General features: G+C 42.8%; 1 protein-coding gene across 1 annotated transcript; it reads right to left on the bottom strand.

The window, feature by feature from the left end:
- Window positions 1-4,635: 4,635 nt before the first annotated feature.
- On the bottom strand, window positions 4,636-25,216 carry PARD6B (par-6 family cell polarity regulator beta). Its single transcript, XM_033186729.1, has 3 exons — window positions 24,661-25,216; window positions 18,183-18,405; window positions 4,636-6,004 (listed from the first exon to the last, which is right to left on the bottom strand). Exons 1-3 carry the CDS (start codon window positions 24,724-24,726, stop codon window positions 5,175-5,177), a joined length of 1,119 nt encoding a protein of 372 aa, XP_033042620.1. The 5' UTR covers window positions 24,727-25,216; the 3' UTR covers window positions 4,636-5,174.
- Between the last annotated feature and the right edge of the window lie 2,639 nt (window positions 25,217-27,855).

Raw genomic sequence — 27,855 nt, 5'->3', positions numbered from 1 at the left:
AACATAGATGTGTGTGTCCTGGATTATAGTGTTCAATGCATTTCTCACCGTGTATTGCAGTTTTTTAAAAACAATTTTGAGAGTCCTGTATTAGGGTGACCCATATTGCAATCTACCAAGACAGATCTGGTCCGAGCCTGTTCTCCTGGCATAGTTCATGGCAAACCCATTCATTCTCAAAAGTCTCCCAATTTGGATTATAAATTACAGTCACTCTTATTTTAAGCCACAATTCCTTTTTGTAACAGAATATGGTATGGATAAATGTGCATGGTGCCAAAAGACTTCAGCTTTTTCTGTCCCTTTTTTTTATATGGAGAACGAATTTGCACATTTACATGACTGAAAATTATTTTTAAAAAGTTATCTTTACATACTCATACTGTATTATCTTGTTATCCATCCCTTGGGATGATAATGAACTAGATGATAAGGGTATTAAATTTTCTTTATTTTCTATTACACAGAGAATACTGCTTTTAGAGTGAACGTCATTCCCAAAAGAGCTTTTATAAATGGAAAAACACCTAAATATAGCTTGTAAATAAAATACAAACTCCATTGAATTTTAATATTAACTTATAAAATACAATTGTGCTGTAAAGCAACTGGATCAACACATTAGCTTTTAAAATATTATCTAAGTCTTGTTTTTAGGGAAGAATTTGGTAGATTACTACATATTAAGGATATTTTAACCGATTAATTTCCTTTTATCTACCTTCTAATGCCCAGACATCCACCCAATGACAATCATTTGACTGCACATATACTTCCTTTGAGCAATGAAGACTTATTTTGGTTTCCAAAATCTTTTCTGACAGTACTTAAGTAGCATGTTATGTGATCACAGCTAGGAGGCACTGGGTTTTGCTTTACCCTACAGATAACAGCCACCATCACCACGATACGTCATCACAAGATAAAAACAAAGGCTTTCCAGGTTTAAAAGCAAAACACTACCAAAATTGTGCTTAGAACTCAGCTGCCAAGTCGCTGGTGTACATACTTCCAAGTTAAATCCCGCATCACACTAAAAGAAGGGAAACACAATCAGAAGTGGTTCTATCAGTTGCTGTTAAACACTTGAGCACCTAAAGGCAGAACAGAGAGGTCTGGTTTTTGATAAATTTTTGTAACTTTAGTTTTTCCTCAAAATCAAATTTGTCAAGCTCATATTCAGCACTGGAAACTAGGAAGCCACAGTGATTTAAGATGCAAATTGCATTGGGGTCATTTTTTGGGAATGAAAGGGATGTTTTAATTCTGCATCATGGTTTCACGGACCTAAAATCCAGAGATGAATATCGGGTACCAAATGCAACCCAACCAAAGGTGTGAAGAGTTCTATGTGCATGATGTTCCCTTTATACTCACGGGATTTCCAGTGTTTTTAACTTGGAGGGAAGGAATTAGGATTGTCCTATTGTCCTCTAAACTTGTTGGCAGAAGAGTTAGTGTAATGATCAACTAAGCCAGTGACAGGGTGGCTAACTTGGGATTAGAAACGGCTCAGGAAGGGTTGTTGTTTTTCTCAGACCTTTTTTTTTTTTTTTTTTTTTGAGACAGAGTCTCACCCTGTTGCCCCGGCTGGAGTGCAGTGACGTGATCTCAGCTCACCAAAACCCTCGCATCCCGGGTTCAAGCGATTCTCCTGCCTCAGCCTCCCAGGTAGCTGGGATTACAGGCGTGCGCCACCACACCCAGCTAATTTTTTAAAATTATTTTTAGTAGAGACAGTGTTTCACTATGTTGGCCAGGCTGGTCTCGAACTCCTGACCTCGTGATCTGCCTGCCTCAGACTCCCAAAGTGCTGGGATTATGAGCATGAGCCACCATGCCTGGCCTTTTTCTCAGACCTTTTAAGTTTTTCAGTATAAATTGAATTCAATCCACATAGGCCATACTATATAGATGGTAATATTAATAAGTATAACTAAGTGAATTTGAATTTCAGAAGATAAGCTGTCACATTACAAACTAGTTTCAAATAATCTTAAAGAAAATTTTGGGTGACTAGCTTGCATAACCTTTCACACTATTAGAATTAACTACATTTTTTTTACAAGTTACCTTCCAGCCCATAGCCATATGGTCATACACAGTTGCAATAAGTGCACATACAATTTGGGGTTCATCTTTTAACAATTAAAAGTTAAGGAAGCAAGGACCTTGTTAAAACTCAGGGGTTTTTCTCCCTATCTATTTTATATAATGGGCACCTGGTATGTGTGGGCAGCTTTTCATATAATTTCAAACAAGAAAGTAGCCTTTATACAAGTCTATCTTTATTTGTAAAAAATAACATACAACTAAAGCTAATTTGATTTTTAAAATCAAAGTTCATTTAGTGATAATGTACACTTTATAAAATTGTAGTAAAATACTGACATTTGATAGTTATAAACAAAGTAGCATTCATGTAAAAATCATGTTATAGCATGTAAAATTTAATTAGAAAATTCATAGCTCACAAAAGTACATATATTTTGTTGATAGCTCGAGAACATTATCATAAATTTACTTAAGATACAGAACAAAATTCACAGTGAGGCTTGACATTTAGTACTATAAAATTTTATGCTGGATCCACTGATACTTTTGTTAATAAGGTGCACTTGAAATAACTGATTCAGACGACCAATGAGCTGATATTTTATCGTATAACCAGGATCTATTGGTTTTACAGTATGTCTAGTAATCAATTATTTCACCAATAATTTAAGAGACAGAGATCTAGTTGAAAATACCATTGATACCCTTAACAAGATAATTAAAATAAAAAGCACTAGCAGCTTTGATTTCCATTTCCATGAACGTGTACAAGATAAATCTGTATTTTACAGTTAAAATTTGTACAAAAAGTCAAGCCCTGAAGTAGTTTTTCCCCCAAAAGTTCTGATGTTAAAACTTTAAAAAAAAAAAAGAGAGAGGTAGTGTGTAAAAATATTTTTACTTAAAATGTTGAACCCCTGCACCACTTATATTATAAATGAAAGTTAACCTTCTACATACTAACATTATTTTGCCATTCAAGAGTCAAATTTATAAGACTCACAGAATGTTAAAGCCGGAATGCCATTAAAAATAGTATATAAATGGAAGAACTTCGGTGAATTCAACAAAAAGTACATCGTATTACATAATGTTGTGTAGTCAGTTAATAGTTTACTGATAATATGCTTACTGGTAATGTGAACAAAATACATTGAAGTATTCTGAGTCAAGTGATATTCATGTAATCAAGACTTCTTCATATATTTTACCATATAGAGAAAACATCCTTCAAAACGGAGTCATTTGAATCTTCATTGTTTTAATAGCACACAATTGTTAAAAAGATATTCATACTAGCCCTACCATAAAGTTAATTAATAAATAACTCTCCATAAGCCACAGGGAACTTATGTACTTCATAATATTTTTAGTTTCTATATACAAGCATACCATTGTGCTTGTGCACATTGTACAATAAAATCAGGCAAGGAATTAAAGTTAGCAGCCTTACTCTTAGCTTGTTCTAAGTGGATGCACTGGAAAGTAATAAATAGTCTCATAAAATTAACAGTGATAAACTCTACCTGTCACAGGTGAATACTATGTAGTTTTCATAAAGTGTAGGCAGTGTTTCTAGAAATCTCATGAAAGAAAACCCAATTTTTTTTTTTTTTTTTTTTTTTGGTATAAAAAGTGCACAAGTTTGTCCTATGTGTTAAAACCTCTTAATTTGGATGCATTTTTTATCCAAAATGATCATACTTGAATGCATTAAAAGCACACCAACAAAAATACACACACTAACAACAAAAGGAATGATTTCAAATGAGACTGGGAATGGGAACAAGAACAGGTTAAAGGAGAGACTTCCATGTTTCCAAAGTCAAGAAAACTGCCTTTTAAAACATAAATTATAGCCATACAGAATTAATTTGCAAATATGAAAGCTATAGGAAGGACAAACACCAACTTGAACGACTGTTGCAGAGTTTCATAACTCAAGAAAAGACAGCTTCCTGGCCGGGCACGGTGGCTCATGCCTGCAATCCAGCACTTTGGGAGGCCGAGCTGGGCAGATCATTTGAGGTCAGGAGTTCGAGATCTGCCTGACCAACATGGTGAAACCCCGTCTCTACTAAAAATACAAAAAAATAAGCCGGACGTGTTGGCACACACCTGTAATCTCAGTTACTCAGGAGGTTGAGGCAGAAGAACTGCTTGAATCTGGGAGCTGAGATTGCACCACTGCACTCCAGCCTGGGCAACAGAGACAAAAAAAAAAGAGAGCTTCCTGAGCTTTATAACATGGGAAACAACTCCTAAAAACAGCCAAGTGGTTTGATCCTTAGAAACTGGAAATGCATTTGAGAACATCATTTGTTACACTTTATTAGAGAGGAACATTAAAAAAACAAAAATCAAAATAGGCTGGGCATGGTGGCTGTAATCCTAGCACTTTGGGAAGCCGAGGCAGGACTGCTTGAGCCCAGGAGTTCAAGACCAGCTTGGGCAACATGGCAAAACTCTGTCTCTTCAAAAAATACAAAAAGTAGCCAGGTGTCGTGGTACGTGCCTGTGGTCCCAGCGACTCAGGAGGCTGAGGTGGGAGGATTGCTTGAGCCCAGGAGGCTGAGGCTGCAGTGAGCTGTGATCATGCCACTGCACTCCAGCTTGGGCAACAGAGTGAGACCCAGTCACTAAAAAAATAAAAAATAAAATAAAATATTGAGAACATAAGATCTTTAAGAGCTGAGGTCCCCAGTGTACCAAAAGAGAGAATCAGACTTCACATTAGAATTTTAAAAATACAGTTAAAGGAAAAATTAACTGGGCTCTGCACAGCAGGTTAAATATGCAACCACTTCCAACAGAAATGATCTAGTCTTCTCGCATAGTTCCAAGAATGTGCTTTAACATCTGATTCTCCACAGACAAAAAAGTAAAAGCACGTAACTTCATCAGCAAAGGCCCCTTTGTTTTGGACTTAAATTCACCTCTGATCCACCAAAGTTTAATTTAACAATTATCAGACTACTATATTAATAATATTGTAAGCTTGCAACGTTACTCGTCTCATGCCTATTCCACGTCACTGGTCAGAGGTATATATGCTTTTACACTAGCCAAATGTACAAGTTCTCATGGCATCCTCACTCTGAAAACATCAAACAACGGTTTCATAATGTTATGATTGTTCCATCTTCTTCTAAGAGTTTTTGATCTGGAGCATGTGTTTCAAATTCTGTGGTTGAGCCACTTGCTATGGGTGCTAAGCTCACTTCATTAGAGGGAATAAAGCCATTCTGTCCAGACTCAAAGCTGAGCTCTATCTGTGTTAATGACTCCAGGCTCTCGGTATTAGGAACAGCTTTTGGAATCTGCTGTGGCACTCCATTGTCTTCAATGATAATGTCATCCTCATCGCTGTCTTCATCCTCTGGCTCACAGCTTGGTTCAATGTGCTGTGGGGAGCCAAGAAGGCTGTTATCGGTAGACTGGCCAGAACTGCCAGAAGTCCGACTGTTCCTCACAACATTATTCCTCTGGTTTGCTGGTCTCACTGTTATGATGAGGTTACGGCTATTTGCAATCATCATGTCTGTTACTTGATCAAGGCTCTTCCCTGAAACTTCTATGCCATTAACTTCTAAAACTTCATCATTAACAGCTAATAGTCCTGTACTTTGAGCCAGACCTCCTGGGACAAGCCTGGATATAAAGATCCCTGGAACCTTTTCTAAGCCATGTGGTGTTACCCTGACACTGGAGCCATCCCGGATGTAGAATCCTAGGGGTTTCTCAGTGCCATATTTGTAAAGACGTACCCTACGATGCGTTTCTGGAAGAATATCCACGTCTATAATAGAAGACACAGGTCTAAAGTCTTGGGGCATACTAATGACTATATGTGGCTTTTTTCTATGGTTGTCAGGACGCAATACGTTGGTTAAAACATTCTTCTTCTTTATTAGCGTGTCTGTACCAAAGGCACTGTAGTCTGCTTCTTCTGTTTAAAAATAAAACAAAATAATTACAGAAACGCTGTAAAAATATCTATTCACCTGCGGCAGAATCTGTACAGAAAGGATAACTCAAAATATATTTGGTATATAAACAAACTAGCTAACAAGATCATAACCTAGCACAGTAGTAAAATGCCATACCAGAAAAAACCACTAGGTGGCCATCTCAAATACACATCACAAAATAAACCAATGTTTAAGTTAAATTTGATAGAGCTCGTTCACTATTAAACATTAAATATGGCAAATGAAATTATGATAGATCTTACATATTCTTTTTTTTTTCTTTGAGATGGAGTCTCACTCTGTCGCCCAGGCGGGAGTGCAGTGGCATGAACTCAGCTCACAGCAACCTCCGCCTCCTGGGTTCAAGCAATTCTCCTGCCTCACCCTCCTGAGTAGCTGGAACTACAGGTGTGTGCCATCAGGCCTGGCTAATTTTTTTTGTATTTTTAGTACAGACGGGGTTTCACTGTGTTAGCCAGGATGGTCTCGATCTCCTGACCTCGTGATCCGCCCACCTTGGCCTCCTGAAGTGCTGGAATTGCAGGCGTGAGACACCGCACCTAGCTAGATCTTACATATTCTTAAACATCATTAAATATATATGTATTTTTCCTTTTTTTTGAATAGGGTCTTGCTATGCTGCCCAGGCTGGTTTTGAACTCCTGGCCTCAAGAGATCCTCCCGCCTCAGCCTCTCAATGTGCTAGGAGTACAGGTGAGAGCTACTGTGTCCGGCCTTAAAACATGATTTTAAACCAGCTTCTTAAAATACATTTTTCCTTCATTTGTTTAAAAAACTTGTAATGTGGTTGGGCGCGGTGCCTCACGCCTATAATCCCAGTACTTCTTTGGGAGGCCATGGTGGGTGGATCACTCGAGTCCAGCCTGGGCAACAGCGTGAGACCCTGTCTTTACAAAAAGTAAAAAAAATTAGTCAGGTGTGGTAGTGTCTGCCTGTAGTCCCAGCTACTTGGGAGACTGAGATGGGAGGATGGCTTCACTCCAGGATTCAGGTCTGCAGTACACTCCAGCCTGGGTGACAAAACAAAAACACGCCTGCAATTTACATGTTTATCATATTCAACTCAAAGACTTGAAATGGGCTATCTGATTCTCAAGGTAAATCAAGAGAGTAAAACCATATACCAATATCAGAGGCTGAGTGGGCAGATAATGTAATTGATGCTGGTGCATATCAAACACACACTTAAGAATTTTGGTCTTCTGCCTATAAACACTCTCCCTCAGTTTTCTGGGGGAGTTCTTTTTTGTTGCTATTGTTTGAAACAGAGTCTCGCTCTGTCATCCTGGCTGGAGTACAGAGGCATGATCTCAGCTCACTGCAACCTCCGCCTCCCAGGTTCAAACAATTCTCCTGCCTTAGCCTCCCAAGTGGCTGGGATTACAGGCATGCGCCACCATGCCCAGCTAATTTTTGTATTTTCAGTAGAGATGGGGTTTCACCATGTTGGCCAGGTTGGTCTTGATTGAACTTCTGACCTCAGGTGATCCACCTGCCTCAGCTTCCCAAAGTGCTGGGATTACAGGTGTGAGCCACCTCACCCAGCAGGAATTCTTGATCTCTCGTGTTCATTTTGAAAGAGGCAAAGGTAGAGTTTTAACTTTTTTCTTTACTGTGTGAAAAACTATGCATAAAGTGCAATGATATTTTGTCCTCAGTGGTGGTGACACAGACAATAGGAAGTAGCAGGACTCTGGCAAACTGGAGAGCTCCTGCCTCATTTAGATGGCATAGCTGCTTCTCAGTTCCTGGCAGATTTTCTTCATGACAGAAAGTCTTGCTTTTAGGCAAAATCTTCCCATCTTTAAATATTGCCACCTAATTAAATAATAAACTAAAAGGGAAAACAGAACACCTAACACCAGATATGGCTAAATTTACATGGCTGAAGGAAGATAGTCTATAAACAAAACGTTTCATCAGAGAATGAGAGGTAAAAGGGAAAATGAAACTAACAGCAGAAACAAAAGTTAAAATAGTATTTTCAAAAATAACTACAACGAAGATAAACTAAAAAGTGAAATTTACATGAATTAAAAAAAAAAAACTTCATAATGCCTCTCCCTGGTTTTCTAGGGGCTAGGCAAAAAAAAAAAAAAAAAAAAAGAAGAAAGAAAAGAAAACAAACAAACAAACAAAAAACAAACGGCTTCCCTCCTCCACAAAATAGTTGAAAATCCTAGTCTCAACTGCTGCCACAGAAAATACCAATCTCACCATCTTGCGTTTGTATAGTGCTTCAATTCATATTCTCTTGCTTAATCCTGAACCCCCTCATTGCTAAACTATTATCATCTTCACTTTATAACCAAGAAATTAAGGGTACAACGTTAAGTTACAGAGAAAGAACTAGAGCCCAGGTTTTCTTACTAGACTAGTATCTTCCAAGTCACAATAATGAATGCCAAGTATCAATTATGTCAGAAGTACAGGGAGCTTTAGTATTCTTTTCTGATGCTGCGTGAACACTTTTCAAAACCTGGTTTCAGATAAACATATAAGGTTAGGGGTACCCTATTTTTTTGGCATTTTTTCCCCCTTGTGGACACTTGTCACCATTTATAAAGTATTTGCACTGGGCTCTTACAGAGACAGAAATGTATTTATAATATGGCTTTGGATATAAATTCATTGGTACAACAATCTTTTTGGCAAAAAAACCTATCAATAATAGTCTTCTGGTAATGTGTTTTCTCAAAATCATACACATTTCTGTTTTAAAACAATCAATAAGGAAAGCCTACATAACATTTATAAGGGAAATTCCAGACCGTACAAACTGAGAACAATATTAAGTTGCCTACATACCTACTCATGGGAAACCTAACCAAAAAAACCCCAAATCTGCATAATTTGGCATCACATCCAGACTCCATTTGAATGCTCTCTGCTAAATTCTCAAAAGCAATATGCCCCAGTACAAAGCCACCTTTGTTCTCCCATCTAGCTAATCAGTTTCCAGGCACTGGGAAAGAAAATATTTTGGCAGAAAGCCAGGGTTCAGGATGTTAAAGTGTAAAGGTGAATGTCCACAAGGAATTGGAGTTGACTTTCTACCTGAATACTATCAGAGCATTAAACTCAGAATGAGATGAAAAGTTTGAAAACTTGAGCATAGCCATTGTCCACTTGTATAAATTCACTTATGCAACAGTACATGATATGGGCTGATACAGCAGCACCGCATTTATCTCAAGCCTTTTCTTCAGTCAATGATCTCGACTAACTGAACAAAGATCCACCTAGAAGGCCTCTAAATAGTCAAGCTGGATGTCTTACTTTCTTACACACAAATAGTGGCTGTTCTTCACTTACCCTGCAGGGCCTCCCTGTGAACCTCTTACTCTTTAAACATTAATTCTGAAAAGCCTAGTAATCTCATTCCTTTGCTCATAGAGGGTCATAAACCACACATTCAGAGCAAAGGGTAAGGATCCACTTGTGAGTGGCAGGCAGATATAAGACATAAAAGCTTTACAGTGAGTAAAAAGCAAATCTAGAAGAAAAAAAACTTCTACATAAGCTCCATCAGCATCCCCATACAGTAACAAAACAGCAACCATTATAGTACAGTCATCAACAAAGTTCAAGATTATGCCCCATTTGAAGTTCAGAGGAAGAAATCAAATAATGAAATAATTTTTAAAAACGTTCTAATCCAGGGGTTGACAACCGTTTTCTGTCAAGAGTCAGACAGTAAATGTCTAGGTATTACAGGCCATATAATCCCTCTTGTAAAAGCAACCACAGACAATCCATAAAAGAATATGTGGCCAGGCATGATGGCTCATGCCTGTAATCCCAGCACTTTGGGAGGCCGAAGTGAGAGGACTGCTTGAGCTTAGTAGTTCAAGACCAGCCTGGGTAACAACATAGCAGGACACTGTCTCTACAAAAAAAAATTTAAAAATTAGCCGAGCCAGGCGCTGTGGCTCACGCCTATAATCCCAGCACTTTGGGAGGCCGAGGCAGGTGGATCACAAGGTCAGGAGATCAAGACCATCCCAGCTAACATGGTGAAACCCCGTCTCTACTAAAAATACAAAAAATTAGCCAGGCGTGGTGGCGGGCGCCTGTGATCTCAGCTACTTGGGAGGCTGAGGCAGGAGAATGGAGTGAACCCAGGAGGCGGAGCTTGCAGTGAGCCGAGATCCCGCCACTGCACTCCAGCCTGGGTGAGAGCGAGACTCTGACTCAAAAAAAAAAAAAATTAGCCGGGCATGGTGGTCTGTGTCTGTAGTTCAAGCTACTTGGGAGGCTGAATTGGGAGGATCACTCGAGCCTGAGAGGTCGAAGTTGAAGTGTGCTAAGATGGCACCACTACACTCCAACCCAGGCAATAGTGAGACCCTGTTTCAAGAAAATTTTATATGCAAAAACAGCCAGCAAGCCTTAGTTTGCCAACTCTTGCTCTAATATAAAATGGTTAAATGAGATAGATCTGGCAACTTTTTTTTTTTCAGACGGAGTTTCGCTCTGGAGTGCAGTGACACGATCTCGGCTCACTGCAACCTCCGCCTCCTGGGTTCAAGCGATTCTCCTGCCTCAGCCTCCCGAGTAGCTGGGATTACAGGCATGTGTCACCACGCCCAGCTAATTGTGTATTTTCAGTAGAGACAGGGTTTTTCCATGTTGGTCAGGCTGGTCGCGAACTCCTGACCTTGGGTGATACCCCACCTCAGCCTCCCAAAGTGCTTGGATTATAGGCATGAGCCTTGTGCCTCGCCAGATCTGGCAACTTTAAAATGATTAAATATCACTTAAAGCAAATTAAATATTCAAATTTTGCAGACCCCTTCATTCCTAATACAGAAAAAAATCACCAAATATTTAACGAACACTGACTATGTGCCAGGAACTGTGCTCTGTGGTACGGATTTGGTGAATAAAATAGGTATGGTGCCTACTTTCACAGTGCTTACAATCTAAAAGAGGAGATGGCAACTAACAAATAATTTCAAATACTGTAATTAAATTATAACAAAGGTGCTGGGAACTGTAAGCACACCACGCTGGGGAAGTATGTAAAGGGGACCTGGCCTGGCTTGCAGGGGTAAGGCAAGGCTTCTCCAGGGAAGTGATTCTGAGAGGAAAACCAGCCAGGGGCTAAACAGTAGAAGGCAAGAAGAATGTTCCAGGCAGGGGACTCCACAATATCCAGAAGAGGGAGGGCCAGAGAGACAAAGAAATCCAATACAGCTAGAATACAGGGTGAAAAGTGGGAGGGAGGGAGGGAGAGAGAGAGGGAAGGAGGGAGGAGCCAGGAGCTGAGTCAGAGGCAGCCAGGGGCCAAACAGACAAACAGGGCCTCCTAGGGAGTACCAAGGTTTACAGGCTTTAGCCTAAGGGCAAAGGGAAGAAAACCAAGGATTTTAAGGGAAGACAGTGATGGTAAGCTCATTTGGTTTTTCTACAAAGCTCACTCTGGCTGCAAGTTGGAGAAGGACATGAGGGGGAGGACAAGAAGCTACTGCAGCCAGCGCAGTGGCTCACACCTGTAATCCCAGCACTTGGCAGGCCGAGGCTGGGGATCACCCAAGGTCGGGAGTTCGGGACCAGCCTGACCAACATGGAGAAACCCCATCTCTACTAAAAATACACAATTAGCCAGGCATGATGGCACATGCCTGTAATCCCAGCCACTCGGGAGGATGAGGCAGGAGACTCACTTGAACCCAGGAGGTGGAGGTGAGCTGAGATCACGCCATTGCACTCTAGCCTGGGTAACAAGAGCAAGACTGCTTCTCAGAAAAAAAAAAAAAAAAAAAGCAGCAGCTGCTTCAGTAAAGTAGGATAGCACCTGGCCTAGAGCAGAGGACGTGGAAATGGGGAGACAAATCTGCAAAATAACTAGAACACAGTTTTAACAGGCTTGGTGACTGACTAAAAAATAGTTATGTGTCAAAGGCGACACCCAGGTTTCTGTTGTGAATAACTGGTGTCACATACTGAGATGTTACTCCACAATTTCTTTCTTTTTTTTTTTTTTGAGACAGAGTCTCACTCTGTCGCCCGGGCTGGAGTGCAGTGGCGCGATCTCGGCTCACTGCAAGTTCCGCCTCCCGGGTTCGTGCCATTCTCCTGCCTCAGCCTCCCAAGTAGCTGGGACTACAGGTGCCCACCACCACGCCTGGCTAATTTTTTGTATTTTTAGTAGAGACACCCCGTCCCAGGATGGTCTCCATCTCCTGACTTCGTGATCCACCCGCCTCGGCCTCCCAAAGTGCTGGGATTACAGGACACAATTTATTTTTTTCATTTCTGGGACGTATCTTTTGTTAAAACTACAATTTACAATTTACTACTAAAACGTATGTTCCTTAGACAATTTTAAACTAAACTCTGATTTGTAAAAATGTAACCTTAAAAAACATCTACAAAATAATGTCCAATGCACAAAGTCTAAGAGATGATTTAGATGTCCAATTACCAGCATCTGGGCCACAAAATTGTGCCTGTGTGAGGGCATGCCCTACGTGAGACCAAGTTTAAAGCAAAGTCTTTCTAGTGTTTCTAACAAAACTAGAATAAATCCAAGAGTTAAACATATGTGTCTGGTGTCAATCAAAAATAGACTGTGTCGGCCGGGCGCGGTGGCTCAAGCCTGTAATCCCAGCACTTTGGGAGGCCGAGACGGGCGGATCACGAGGTCAGGAGATCGAGACCATCCTGGCTAACACGGTGAAACCCCGTCTCTACTAAAAAATACAAAAAACTAGCCGGGCGAGGTGGCGGGCGCCTGTAGTCCCAGCTGCTCGGGAGGCTGAGGCAGGAGAATGGCGTGAACCCGGGAGGCGGAGCTTGCCGTGAGCTGAGATCCGGCCACTGCACTCCAGCCTGGGCGACAGAGCGAGACTCCGTCTCAAAAAAAAAAAAAAAAAAAAAAAAAAAAAAAAAAAAAAATAGACTGTGTCATAGCAAGAAGTCTGGATGTAGAGATTCTGACTAGATCTGGAGAGGGGTCTGTTCTGTAGCACCTCAACAGATCCTCCACCTGGCTGATTATCAGGACTGGCTGGGAAGCTTTTAAAAATACACATTTCCCTGGCTGAATTCCAAACTGACAGGAATGACCTGAGTATTTTTAAAAGGTGCAAGCTTTAAACATTTTTAAAAATTTTTTGGTGCACAGAAATAACCTCAACAATGACAGCGGAAAAGTCTATTCTGTACCTTCTCTTCCCCGTCTCCTGAATCAATTAGGATAAACTCTAATACTCTTAACAGGGAATGGCGGATTGGGATCCTCCTCATGAAAATAACTTTTAAGATACCAGGTTTCTTGTGTTCTGTTTTTGCTCCTATACTCTAGGAATACAGTATGGGATTTTTCTTCTAACAATAAATTGTTATAAAAATTTTTCAAGATATCCAACAATACTATCTTAAACTTCAGACTATAAAGTAGTTCACATATGGAATTGTAAGCTTTCACTTTAAAGGAATTTTAGTAGCGTATCATATGTTAAAAGATCACATAGTTTTAAATTTTTAAATGGTTTTGCAATTTGCTTTTCAAAAATCATTTGGGGGCCAGGCGTGGTGGCTCATATGTGTAAACCCAGCACCATGGGAGGCTGAGGCGGGTGGATCACCTGAGGTCAGGAGTTTGAGATCAACCTGGCTAACATGGTGAAACCCTGTCTCCAATGTCGGCTAATACAAAAATTAGCCGGACATGGTGGCATACGCTTCTAGTCCCGGCTACTTGGGAGGCTGAGGCAGGAGAATCACTTGAGCCCGGGAGGTAGAGGCTGCAGTGAGCAGAAATCACACCACTGCACTCCAGCCTGAGTGACAGAGTTAAGACTCTGTCTCAAAAAAAAAAATAAATAAATAAAATCAATCACTCGGGGCCAGGCACAGTGGTTCCCACCTGTAATCCCAGCACTTTGGGAGGCCAAGGTAGGTGGATCACTTGAGGTCACGAGTTTGAGACCAGCCTGGCCAACATGGCAAAACCCTGTCTCTACTAAAAATACAAAAATTAGCTGGGCGTGGTGGCACGCACCTGTAGTCCCAACTACTTGGGAAGCTGAGGCACAAGAACCCAGGAGGCGGAGGTTGCAGTGAGCCAAGGTCATGCCCCTGCTGCATTCCAGCCTGGGCAACAGAGCGAGACTTTAAAAAAAAAAAAAAAATCACTTGGTACATATTAAGTGTAACTTCTGCCTTATTGATGCCTAATTGAAAACAAAAAGCAAAGAAAACAGAAAATGTGCTGTATTCAAGCAGTAAAACGTAACTATACTTAATGTCATATTTTATATTAGTTTCTTGAGTTAAATGTTCATTAAGGTTTACATAAAATCAGATTTCTAGTTAAGCATCAGCTCAACTTTGCTTAAAAGAAAGAGTGCTTTGGGAGGCCGAGACGGGCGGATCACGAGGTCAGGAGATCGAGACCATCCTGGCTAACACGGTGAAACCCCGTCTCTACTAAAAATACAAAAACTAGCCGGGCGAGGTGGCGGGCGCCTGTAGTCCCAGCTACTCGGGAGGCTGAGGCAGGAGAATGGCGTGAACCCGGGAGGCGGAGCTTGCAGTGAGCTGAGATCCGGCCACTGCACTCCAGTCCCGGCGACAGAGCGAGACTCCGCCTCAAAAAAAAAAAAAAAAAAAAAAAAAGAAAGAGTGCATGCATTATAGTAAACTAAGTAAGTCTGCCAGATTTAGATCCTGGGACCTGATGGTAAACAAGACAGACAGGAAACGACTGAACATATTCTTAAGTAAGATACTTCCAGGTCTTCAGAGGATGATGTGGTAAAGGTGGGAGGGTGGAGGGCTTTAGTTAGGGTAGTCAGAAGAGACTTTTCTGACAAAGTTATCTGAGCTAAGTAGGAGGAGGCAGAAGTGGGAAGAGCTGAGGGTGAAGTGTCCTTAAGAATAATCAAGCATAAGAGCACAGAAACAGAAACAAGCTCACAGCTGGGTGCAGTGGCTCACGCCTGTAATCCCAGAACACTGCGAGGTCAAGATGGGTGGATCACCTGAGGTCAGGAGTTTGAGACCAGCCTGGCCAACACGGTGAAACCCCATCTCTACTAAAAATACAAAAATTAGCCAGTCATGGTGGCGTGTACCTGTAGTCTCAGCTACTCAGGAGGCTGAGGCAGGACAATCACTTTAACCTGGGAGGCAGAGGTTGCAGTGAGCTGAGATTGTGCCATTGCACTCCAGCCTGGGTGACAGAGCAAGACTCCATCTCAAAAAAAAAAAAAAAAAGAAAAGCTCACCAAGTCTGAGGAACAGGGAGGAAGCCAATATGGCTGACTGTGATGAGGGAGTGAGAGAATGAGGGAAGATGAGGTTGGGAAGTCCAAATCAGAAGGTATTTTATTCTGGTTGCAATGGGAAATCATCAGAGGGTTTTAAGCAGGAATGAACTGACTACCTACTCTCATTTTTGCTGATCATATTTGTATTACATTTATATTTTTAAAATCTAAAATATTTCTGTTGAATTGCCTATTTCTAAATCAAATTCTAAGGGTTATCAATTATATAGGACATTTTACCTCTACTATGAATACACAGAAAGCATTTGCACATAGAAATATATTTCTAAGTTGTAATTCCTATGACAATAGAAACAGTCAAAGGTCTCAATAAAAATTATACCACCAATATATAAAAACCTAAAAAGGAAATAAAACATAATCACCCTTAAAAGATATTAGGATTAATTCCATAATCATGCAAGGGTATAATTCCATTAACAAAACACGTGGTGGTATAACCCAACTGTCATAATCTTTCTAAGGGGATAATCCAACAAAATTCTGTCAGATGGCAATACTTTAAAAACCCGCTCTATATCTGAATGCACATTCCAAACAGCAACTAACTTTTTAACGAAAATTACAATTGCTAACAAGAAAGGCCTATTATTCAACCATAATTATTTAAATTCTTCCTCCTTTTCCAGCACTCTATATATAGCTTTCCAAGGTTCTATCCACGGTCTTCATCTCAGGTGGCCTTTATGTCTATTCCCAAAATTTTAACTATCACTTTTCGAAAAGCTTGCAAATCTAACTAGTTTTTGGATTTCTACCCTGAACTCTTGCCTACCATTTCCAATCTCCTGCATGATTGGTTAAGATTATTTGTCCTAACACAAAATTCATAATTTTCTTTTCCAAATCCATCTACTCTGCTTGTTCATGACACTGTCCCAGCTGTCAAGACTCAAACCATCAGGGTATGCTCTGCTGGACTCTCCTTCACTGCAAAGCAGCCACAGTGAGTGCAATGACTCCCAAGTATTTCCCCTCCTATCTTCCCGCCACTGCCTCCTCCCCTCCCCGCTTCCCTCCCCTCTACTTCTGGGCCAGTCTCCTCACTTCTTTACCGCCTGCTCCTGGCTCTCTACTGTAAGGCTGCTGCCCACTCCAATTCATCCTGAACAGCAACTGAATCTTCCTAAGATCATATTCTCATTATATCATACCCTGTTAATTACCTACAAGATCCATCTCAGGAGACTTTAGGAACATTAATTTGTGTGTGAAAGTATTTTGTAAAATAGTCAAGTGATATAGGCAGAGGTTATCCTTGGAGGTTTATTTTGTTGGTGGACTTTAGTTCCTCAAACCCAGGAAAGCAAAGATACATAATCAGTGGAATTCTAGAGCCTGGGAGTGGTCTAATGCTTATCAACTGATTAGAAATAGTTTTCACCTTCAAAGGTAATCCCTACCCATTCTCTCAAGCTACTTTCTTTTTTAAAAAATTTTTTTGAGAAGGAGTCTCGCTCTGTCACTGGAGTGCAGTGGTGCGATCTCGGCTCACTGCAACCTCCGCCTCCTGGCTGATTCTCCTGCCTCAGCCTCCTGAGTAGCTGGCATTACAGGCATGCACCACCACGCCCAGCTAATTTTTGTATTTTTAGTAGAGACGGGGTTTCACCATGTTGGCCATGCTAGTCACGAACTCCTGACCTCAGATGATCTGCCCACCTCAGCCTCCCAAAGTGCTGGAATTACCACGTGAGCCACCATGCCTGGCTGCTCTCAAGCTCCTTTCTGGGTTGGCTTATAAATACTGTAAGTCTTTAATTTATCCCAATACTAGGCTCAATGCTCTCATGCTGGTTTCCCAAACCACTTCATTTACAATAAAGGAATAAATGGTACATACCATAATAAACCCTACCATGCCCATCTGCAGACACACATACATACACATACAGAGGCTACGAGGTTAAAAAAAAAAAAAAGTTTTAGGACTCAATATACATTTGAAAATTCTTGGCTGAGCATGGTGGCTCATGCCTGTAATCCCAGCACTTCTGGAGAGGTGGGGACTGGAGGATCACAGGAGACCAGGAGTTTGAGACCAGTTTGGGCAACATAGTAAGACCCAGTCTTTACAAAAAAAAAGAAAGAAAGAAAGAAAATCATTGCCAAATACCGATTTCAACTTTTTTGGAAGACTAATTAATATCCCCGTTTACATCCCTCCATAATAGTAACTTCCCACCTCATTTTCCAGATAATTAACTAGTTTTATACAATTTCTTTAAAAAGTATCCTAAAAGTAGAAGAAAGAAAATATTTACTGGGTGCCTACTATAAGCCAGGGTACTGCACTTAGCTCATTTAATCCTCATAGCAATTCTACAATATATTATAATCTTTCTATAGGTGCAGACATTGAGACTCACAAAGATTAAATGGCTTTGTTTCTGGTATTTTCTGGTATCAGTTTGATAAATACAGCCCTTGAAAGTTGGCTGCCACCAAAAATCAGGAATGCTTCGGATTCCAAAGTCACACTTTTTTCACATTTTTCTGAATGGAGAATAATCCATTTGATAAAGTGAAGATTCAATAAATTCCCAATATTCAATAAATTCCCAATTTCTACTTAAGGAAAAATAAAACCAAAGAGGTTAACACAAAAGTAACTAGAAATATAAATTTTCTAAAGTACACTTAATGAAGCATAAAGATATTAATTAAACCAACCACATCACAAATGTTTTAACCTACGTGTTAGTTAACAGAAGAAGAAGATTCACACAAAATGTTTATTCACTAAGTTTGTGGCAAAGTCTGCGTATCCTTTCAGTGGGGAAAATACACTATTTCTATTTCTAACACAATTTTTCTAAACAGTGATACTTACCCTTCTTTTGTATAAATATCCTAAGCAGTGGATTGGCCGTTGAAACAGCTTTGTGATAATTATCATCATTATTTATAGGTAGTAAGTCTCCATGGATGTCTGCATAGCCTACCAAAACGTCAACATTGGGGATCTTATGAACATGTTGTAGTAATCCATAAAACTCCTCAAATTTTCCAGGTTTTGATCTTTCCAGCGAAAACCGACGAAATTCAGCTCCAAACTATAAACATAACAAACATATTACTTAAAAAAAAAAAAAAAAAAAGTAAAAGGACCCAATTTGAAAATGCATGCCATAGAAAAATTAACAAGCAGAGCAAGTATTTTTAATTAAGGAAAGAAGATTGTCTACTGTCAGGTACCTTACTACCAGAGATTTCAGAAAGCCTAAGAAAGGCATAAGAATGTGCCTCCTGACTGCTGTCTCTCTGAAGAGCATTCCTTTCAAGAGAGGCAGGCTCAACTCAATCCCTGGGGTACCTAGGCATTACTGCGGACTGTTCTGCATTGTGACTCAGCTCAAACCCTGTCTGGAGCCCAGACTCTGACGGCAGTGCTCTCCTCACTTGCATCATGGGGTACCAAAGACTTGTCCAAGCCTTTATTTCAACCAAAGGAAAGCATTTAAGTGTCCTCCCCCATAAATGGAACTAGGATTTTATGGGATGTGGTAAGAATCAACAGCAAAATACACAAAAAGAACTGTGAGCTACGTGGCATTAAGGTATGATCATCCCTATGTTAACGCAGAAAAAAGAAGCTTTAGTAATACATCAAATGTATGTCCTATAACTATCCAATTAATGCACAAAGTGTTTATGTGTTTGGCACAGTGCTAGGCCCTAGAGATTGAAAGCCTCGAGCCTGCTCCTGAAGTTCACCAATTAGTGGGTAAAGAGAATAATTACTTCAGGGAGGTATTAAGAGATCACACAAACGGGGCAGAATGGGGAGGAAGACAGCCTCTACCATGCCCAATACTTACATTCACAGTTCTGATTCTCAAGTCTGTTTCCCTACACCTCTGTTTTCCCAATGTCAAATAATTAAAAGTGACTCTTATTCAACACTAAGAACTGAGGCCGGGGGTGATGGCTCACATCTGTAATCCCAACACTTTGGGAGGCTGAGGTGGGAGGATCACAAGGTCAGGAGTTCAAAACCAGCCTAGCCAACATGGCAAAACCCGTCTCTACTAAAAATACAAAAATTAGCCCAATGTGGTGGCACATGCCTGTAGTCCCAGCTACTCAGGAGGCTGAGGCAGGAGAATCTCTTGAATCTGGGAGGCAGAGGTTGCAGTGAGCCAAGATCGCGCCACTGCACTCCAGCCTGGGCGACAGAGCAAGACTCCGTCTCAAAAAAGAAAAAGAAAAAAACCAAAACACTAAGGTCTGGCTTCATCTAGTCCATAATAAACAGGATTTATAACTTACTGTGGGAATAGCATGACATTTCCTCAAACGTGGAAACCTAAGAAGTTAATCAGCCTTCTTCAAAGTGTCCCAGTCATACAAGTTTGAGAAATGCTACACTATTATGCTCTTGGGAATCACTGTGGAGACTAGCACTTTAAAGGCTCATTTAAGGCCAGGCGCGGTGGCTCAAGCCTGTAATCCCAGCACTTTGGGAGGCCGAGACGGGCAGATCACGAGGTCAGGAGATCGAGACCATCCTGGCTAATACGGTGAAACCCCGTCTCTACTAAAAAATACAAAAAACTAGCCGGGCGACAAGGCGGGCGCCTGTAGTCCCAGCTACTCGGGAGGCTGAGACAGGAGAATGGCGTGAACCTGGGAGGCAGAGCTTGCAGTGAGCTGAGAGCCGGCCACTGCACTCCAGCCTGGGCGGCAGAGCGAGACTCTGTCTCAAAAAAAAAAAAAAAAGGCTAATTTAAGCCCTATGTTGATTTTTAAAAATATTTAAACAAACGTTTGCCAAATGTGTTTAACCACTGAACTCATATTTCCTCCACGTATCTATTACTAGCAAGAAATACCAATATAAAAATATTAAGTCCCAGAGAAAAAAAGAGAAATACTAATGTACTATTGGGGCAGCCTTAAGTATCATGTTGAGAAAGCCCCTATCATAATAATTTGAGTTTACAAATATGTCAATTCATTTTCCCAAAGGCCCCATGGGACATCTGGATTCACTGGTTTTGCTCTACCTAAAGTTCATCTGCCCTGCTTACACCCATACTCCTCGGTGGTTTTAAAATCAAAACTCACTAAAAACACCTCTTACTTCTAACAAAAAATTAAAATAGTTCCCAAAACACATTCCTGAAACATAAACACTAACATCTGTCAAGAAAATAAGGTGAGTCATACTTAAGGCTCTCAAAAAGTTTAGTCACACCTTCACATTTCAAAGTAAATAAAAACTCAGGGAACACCCTTCATATCAGAGTTAGTCTTATGATGCTATCAAGTCACAGTTTCTCTTCCATTTTCTTTATTCTGGTATCACAACATGAAGTTGCTAGAGCTTTCTGATTCATCTACAGGGTTTATCACTTCCCTGACGTATGAATGGGAATAACAACTGATCACTTAACATTTTAGGGCTTCAATGTTTTTGTTAAAGCTTTCGGATGAAATTTTTTCGCTCAAGATTTTCTCTTGCTTAACTGTTATGATAAAAACAATAAAAAATTGTATGGCTTCATGGTATATGTGCACTTTTGTCAATGTTGGCATGGGAAAAAAAACCAAGAGAAATTGTTATGCTTCTTGCAACACAATAGGATTAAGAGAACTCTTTACATGAACAAAAACACTGAGAGACAAAATTAAGATTCAATCAGCAATTATTCACTATGTGAACCATTTACAACTGTTTTATCGCCTAATCTAGTTTGCCCTAGTCATCCAGAATGCATATGGACTCCCTTCCCCCAGTGTCTGTTGGTACATTCTAGAAATGCAAACTTAATTTTCATAGTCTATTTGCCTGTGAATAATAATTAGGAAATTTTATGACTTAAAGACTGTTCCAGGGTTATTAAAGGACATCACCATGATTATTAAGAATCTTCCCAACACTAGAGATACAATTAGGAAGATAAATCAGTTACCAAAGAAGTCACATACTAGCTGGTACCACAAATTGAACTATATGTATATTTACATTCTTCATTCTTTTATTATCATTACTATTTTTCCCTTCCACGTGTGAAGATAATAATGTTGACACTACTGCTTTATTGCATTTTTCTATTTTTTTGAAATAGAGTCTCCCTCTGTTACCCAGGCTGGAGTGCAGTGGCACAATCTCGGCTCACTGCAACCTCCACCTCCCAGGTTCAAGTGATTCTCCTGCCTCAGCCTCCAGAGTAGCTGGGATTACAGGCATGCGCCACCACGCCCAGCTAATTTTTACATTTTTAGTAGATACAGGGTTTCACCATGTTGGCCAGGCTGGTCTTGAACTCCTGACCTCAGGTGATCTACCCACCTTTTCCTCCCAAAGTGCTAGGATTACAGGTGTGAGCCACTGTGCCTGGCCGACACTACTGCTTTATATGAAGAAAAAGAGATCCTAAAAATGGACCGGAACCCAGTGTGGTGGCTAACACCTGTAATCCCAACACTTTGGGAGGCCTAGGTGGGCATATCACTTGAGAGAGAACAGGAGTTAGAGACCAGCATGACCAACATGGCAAAACCCTGTCTCTAAAAAGATAAAAAAATTAAAAATAGTAAAAGAAAAATGGACCGGCTAGGTGCAGTAGCTCACGCCTGTAGTCCCAGTACTTTGAGAGGTGGACACGGGCGGATCACTTGAGCTCACATGTTCAAGATCAGCCTGGGCAACATAGAGAGACCCCGTTTCTACAAAATAAATAAATAAAAATACGCTGGGTGTAGTGGTGCACACCTGTAGTCTTGCTACTCAGAAGGCTGAAATGGGAGAATCGCTTGAGCTCAGGAGGTTGAGGCTGCAGTGAGCCAAGATCGTGTCATTGTACTCCAGTCCCGGTGACAGAGCAAGATCTTGTCTCAAAAAAAAAAAAACCACACACAAAAAAGACCTGCACACTACCTAGTTTTGGTTATAAACTCTTAGCAATCAGTTTCGTAAAAAGCTGTGATACCACTAAAGCAATGTCAAAGAAAATACTGTTTCAAAAATCTGTTCAAGTATTTTTAAAATATGTATCAGCAATATATATTTGAAACATATAAGGTGTCCCAGACACACTAGAAACACTCCCTACCTATACCTTGCCTATTTGTCAACAGCCAGAATAGTGGGACCGACTTCATTCAGCACGTTCCTAGAATCAGTGTATGATTCTATTTAAAAGACACAGTTCACTAAAAGCGCAGTATGGCAGTTCAAATATACAACATGTAGTTTAGAAGTAAGTGAAAGATTCACAAGTCAGTTGACAAGAGAAAGGCAAAAAGCCTGAAATTCCAGTTTTAAAGCACTCAAGGTTTTCTTAGTACTAGAGATAAATTACTATTTGATTGTACTTATCAGTATACTTAGAATTCCTACTCATTTTTTTCTATGGAAAAAAATTAAAGACTTGCTACCAAGATTAGTGCTATAAACTTAAAATTTTAAGATTATGCAATATCACAAGTGTTTTTCTTTCCATAACCTCAACACCCACAAATCCAAACTAGACTTATAACAGAAATGCCGTAAGAAGGTTCAACCACTGGTCATGGAACCACTACTGCCACTATATACCGCTAATGGAAAAGCTCTGCTATATATTTTGGGTCATCCTAACGCTATAGCTCAAGCAAGTCACTTCAATTTGCTATGCTGTGCACAGAGGACAGATGGACGTGCACATTCCTTAAATTGCTGTAACTACACTTCTATTCTTACTAATTCTAATTCTGAAACTAGTGCCAATCCTCATGAGTTAAGTGCCAAGTCGTTTTTTTTTTGAGATGGAGTTTTGCTCTTGTTGCCCAGCCTGGAGTGCAATGGTGCGAACTTGGCTCACTGCAACCTCCACCGCCTGGGTTCACGCGATTCTCCTGCCTCAGCCTCTCAAGTAGCTGGAATTACAAGCATGTGCCACCATGGCCGGCTAATTTTTTGTATTTTTAGTAGAGATGGGGTTTCACCATGTTGGCCAGGCTGGTCTGGAACTCCTGACCTCAGGTGATCCACACGCCTTGGCCTCCCAAAGTGCTGGGGTTACAGGCGTGAGCCACGGCGCCCTGCCTCAAATCGCATTTTTTTAATGATGTTACAAACGAATGTAGATTTTCTCGATGTGATTCTCAGTTACAGAAACTTAACAGAACTTGGCTTATCAACCCTAGACAATAAAACCATTCTACCCAGAGGCTCCACGAAGCTTTCCTTACTCCACTGGACCTCACTCAAATCACTCCTTCATTTTACATACTCCTTGGTAGTCTTACAATCTACGATGCTCCATTACATTTTTTTAAATTGATGTACTTTCAATTTTCTCCTTTTCTGTGTTTTGGCCTTCTCAATTCTATTTTAAATGTTCTCAGGGCCCAGCCAGTGTCCTGTTTTGTATTCTGCAGTGTCTAAAAGTTATTGTCAAAAAGGCATGAAGGCTTTGCAAAAAGCAGCTTGGGGAAGTCATAACCTTTCTGAGCCTCAGTCTTCTCAGAGAATTGGACTAGATTATCTAAGCTCCTTTTAACTCAAGAAACGCTTGCTGAAAATGTTCCCGTGGCTGCCCATCACCTTCAAATTCCACCTCAAAACCCCCTTTGGAAGGCATTCCCTAACTAATCCCTCCCTACAGACTAACCTGCTCACCGAGCCTTGAGACTTAGAAATTCAGTGAATACCGCAGTAATCAGCAGCAGACCGGCATACCGTTGGTCAAGGGGAAAAGTACTTGATGTGAGTAGGTAGCAGGATGGAATGAAATGAGCATCTAGACTCAAACTGTAAAGTGCTACTCCAACGTAAGGTGATAGTGCTAATTTTACAGATTAAACGCATACCAAAGTTAGTGCTAGAAAGAGCGCCAGCAGGAAGCAAAGCGAACTTTTAAAGGATTGTTTAGTTCACTGGGCTCTCTCCTTCGCCGCTCGATGCGCCCCTGAACCACAGAAAGTGGGAACAACGGGGTGGTCCAGGGCCCACACTCACAGCCCAGCAGGCAGGATTCTCCTACACCTTTTGAGCCGCCTCGCATTGCACTCAGTGTGTGCCATCCTCGGGTATACCTTGGCCCCTACTCCGTCCGTGAACACGGGAATGAGATTTACGGAATGAGATTAAATGCTGGACTAGGTCTTCTTCCTGCCGGGGCCAGGGGCGGACACTAGCGCCCCCTGATCCCCGCCGCCCCCTCCTCGGCAAGTTTATTACCCACAGTCTCCCGCCCGCACCGTCCAGACCCCGGGGCAGCTCTGCCCGTCGCCTCCCACAGCGCTCCGAGCCTGGCCCAGCCTCTCCCAGGCCCCGGCCCCCCAGGCCCGCCGCTCCGCCCAGCCCGGGCCCCGCGCACCTTGCTCTTCACCTCCATGGTGCCCAGGCAGCCGCTGCCCGCCCCGTGCCGGTGGCTGCGGTTCATGCTGAGCGCCGAACTCCGCGACGGCCTCCTCCGGTCGGGCGGTCCCTCAGGAGCGCGGGGAGCGAGTGCGCGACCGGAGGTCTCGGAAAGCGGCTGCGGCCCGGGCGCCTCCTCACAGGCACCTGCAGAGGGGGCGGCCGCAGCTCCTGCGTCTGCACTGAGCTCCACTCCGCCAGCTACTCACACAGCGGGACCGAGGGTCGGACTGGCGGCGCGGCAGGCGGGGAAGCAGCTCCCTCCCTCCGGGCCCCGGCGGCGACGGCGACAGCCCTGGAGGAGGAGGAGGGGGCGGAGCGGAGGCCACAGGCGCCGCAACCTCTCCCTCTGCCACCTCCCCCGCGAGCCCGCGCGCGCGCACCCGAACCAGCCACAGCCGCGGCGCGCGCGCGCGCTCACCTGCAGCTGCCGAAGCTGCAGCAATCGTTCGCGCTCCGCCCACACCCAATAGGAAGCGCGCACCTGCGCCCGCGGCGCCAACCAATCGATACACGCCTCGCGCGGTGCGTGGGCGGGCCGCCTCCTCAAAAACCCCGCCTACCACCGCACCATTGGTCCTGCGCTACGAGGGAGGGGCGGGATCACCTGAAGCCATGGACCTCCGCCCCGCATCAAGCCGGAGAGACAGAAAGCGCATGCGCGGGTTCTGGAGTTTCCGCCTCGGGAAGGCACGCGGGGAGGCCGGCCGGAAGCGTGAACGCACCTGAAGAAGGGCTCGGCTGGGTGGGCCTTTTGCGCACGCGCGGGTGCGCGCCTCGTTGCCCGGCGCCGCCGGGGACTCGAGCCGCTTGGCGCTCGCCAGTCACACGCACTGCCCAGGGGATGGGATGCGCCGCCCTGCCGGTTGCAGAGGCGCCGCGAGGGTGTTTAGTTCCCGCCGGTCACCCTCCCCGCTTCCACTTTGGGATGCTGCAGCCCCCAACGACGCCCCTCCACTGCCCCTTATTGTCGCTTAGGCGTCCCGCTGCAACTCTTGGTTACAAAATTCAAGTTTTCCCGCCTCTGCAGCAGTTGCTGGGGGAGAAGCTTAGGGCTCTCTGGGCTTGATTTTATCCGAAGAGACACCCTGCACACCCTACGTCCGTCAGGTCGAGAGGGAAGGAAAGTGAGCTGAGGCGCGGGAAGGCTCCTTGCAGGCCCAGCCTCACTGAGGATTTCTACTCCGGTCTTTCGGGGCTTTTTTTTTTTTTCTTTAAACCTCTTAAGTCTTCCTCTTCCCCTGTGCCGCCATTCCTTGGCCATTCACTGTTTCTACAAATGACAGCCTCTAGGTTGTGTTCGTTTTGCGGAGTGACCAAGCTGTGTCCCAGAGCAACAAAACGCTGAATCCTCCTTTCTGAACGTCCCAGAGCGCGGCCTCTCTTCACACAGACCCTGTTGGTCATGGAGAGGCGAGGAGAAGACAGAAGATTTTGGCTGGAGGAGATTCTCAGGTCCCAAGGGCTCCCTGTGGGACCTGGGAATCCAAGAGCTGTTGAAACCTGCAAGCCAGGAAGGGGGCTGGGGAAATGGAGGTGGAGGGGAAGGTCCAACCTCAGATTTGGCAAGAAGAGTGGTTAGGCTACCTTCCTCCGCTCATCTCCCTGCCCACCCCGGATGCCTCCTAACACTTGTACCCCTGTTTCCCAGCACTTGTGACAAGTTCCAGGTTTCCCATTTTTGTGTGCATCTCAGTTTTGTGAGTAATCTGCCTCCAGCCTAGAATGGAAGCTCCAAAGGCAGGGACCGCTTGTGCTTTGCTGGCATTGAGTAGCACAGAACCTGACTCCCAGCGGGCACTCGGATGTGTCTTTGCTGGATGCTGCAGCTGAGGGTGTCCGTTCTGCAGGCTCTTTGCCTCACCTGGGTTCAAAGGTGAGAAGCTCATTTTTTTTTTTCCCCCTGGAGGATTTGGGTCACCAGACGTTTGTGGGGGAATTGAAGGTTTTTCTGGCCACCTGTGGCAGCACAGGTGGAAAGAACACCAATCCAAGCTGAATAATAAATAAGCAAGCTGCATCCCTAGGCAGCTTCGAAAGCACATAGGAGGTGACTAAAGCTCAGCCGGAAATAAAGTGCAGGTCAGGGCAGCTGCAGGGCCTGTAACTCCCCTGTTTGGACTAGCACAGCAGTTCCCAACTTTTTTGTTTTCAAGACCCCTTTACACTATTAAAAATCATGGAGGACCCCAAAGTACGTTGTTTATGGGTTACGTCTTTCAGTATTTATCTTACAATTAAAACCAATGTGTCTAAAACATGGGAATACACAAGCATGCATTCCAACAGTCATCAGAGTGATGATGTCATCACATGTCTCATCCCTTCTGGAAAACTCTATCGTATCCTCATGAGACAATGAGAATGTGGAGAACAAATGATGTCTTAGATTTGTGAAAGCAGTTTTGGCCTTTCAAAGACCCCCGTAAAGGGGTCTCAGGGACTCCCAGAGACCACACTCTGATCATGGCTGGACTGGAAGCCATGTCACCACCTTTAGAGAGCTCCGTTCTTAGGTCTCCTCCTCCTCTCTCTGATTGGCAGGGCCACACCCTGGGAGCAGTACCCCAGTTCTGTGTGAGTGAGTGTTGGGTGGTTGAGTTTTACTCCTGTTATCAGTACTGATTTATCAGGCCCTCTTGAAAAGGAAGTTCGTGGGTGCCAGTGCACCTGCGTGGGCTCTGCATTCCTGGAGGTGTTGTCACATCCTCTCTCCATTCCCCGGGTGTGGCATCCCTCTTTACTTGGACTTTCCTTTCTAGAGGGAGGGCCAGGCCAGAGCTTCCTGGATTTCTTAAGGAAAATTATTTCAACCCATGTGCCTGGGTTGTATAAGGAAGAAATGTGGAAAATAGTTGGAATTTGATAAAGGTATTGTGAAGGAAGAAAACCCTTTAATTCTGAGAGATTAGGCCACAAGTGGGTTCACTGGGCCTGAATTTCAGCCTTTCTTGAGAAGCATGATTAGCACAGACAAGGATTTTATATTCCCGTTTCTTCCATTTGAAGGCTAACCCTAACCTTATTTCTCTCCATCATCCCTCTCCGCCCCCAAATCCTCAAGCTAAAGCTGATCAAGACTTACATGTGGCCTGAAAAGCTAGTCCCTTGCCTGGGAGAATTAATACTCAGTGGGTTAGGGAAATAAGTAAGG

Source organism: Trachypithecus francoisi, unplaced genomic scaffold (assembly GCF_009764315.1).
Source record: "Trachypithecus francoisi isolate TF-2019V2 unplaced genomic scaffold, Tfra_2.0 Lachesis_group21, whole genome shotgun sequence".
In the NCBI taxonomy this organism is placed as follows: Eukaryota; Metazoa; Chordata; class Mammalia; order Primates; family Cercopithecidae; genus Trachypithecus; species Trachypithecus francoisi.
Note: the sequence above shows the minus strand (reverse complement) of the source record. Positions and strands in the feature narration are given on the sequence as shown.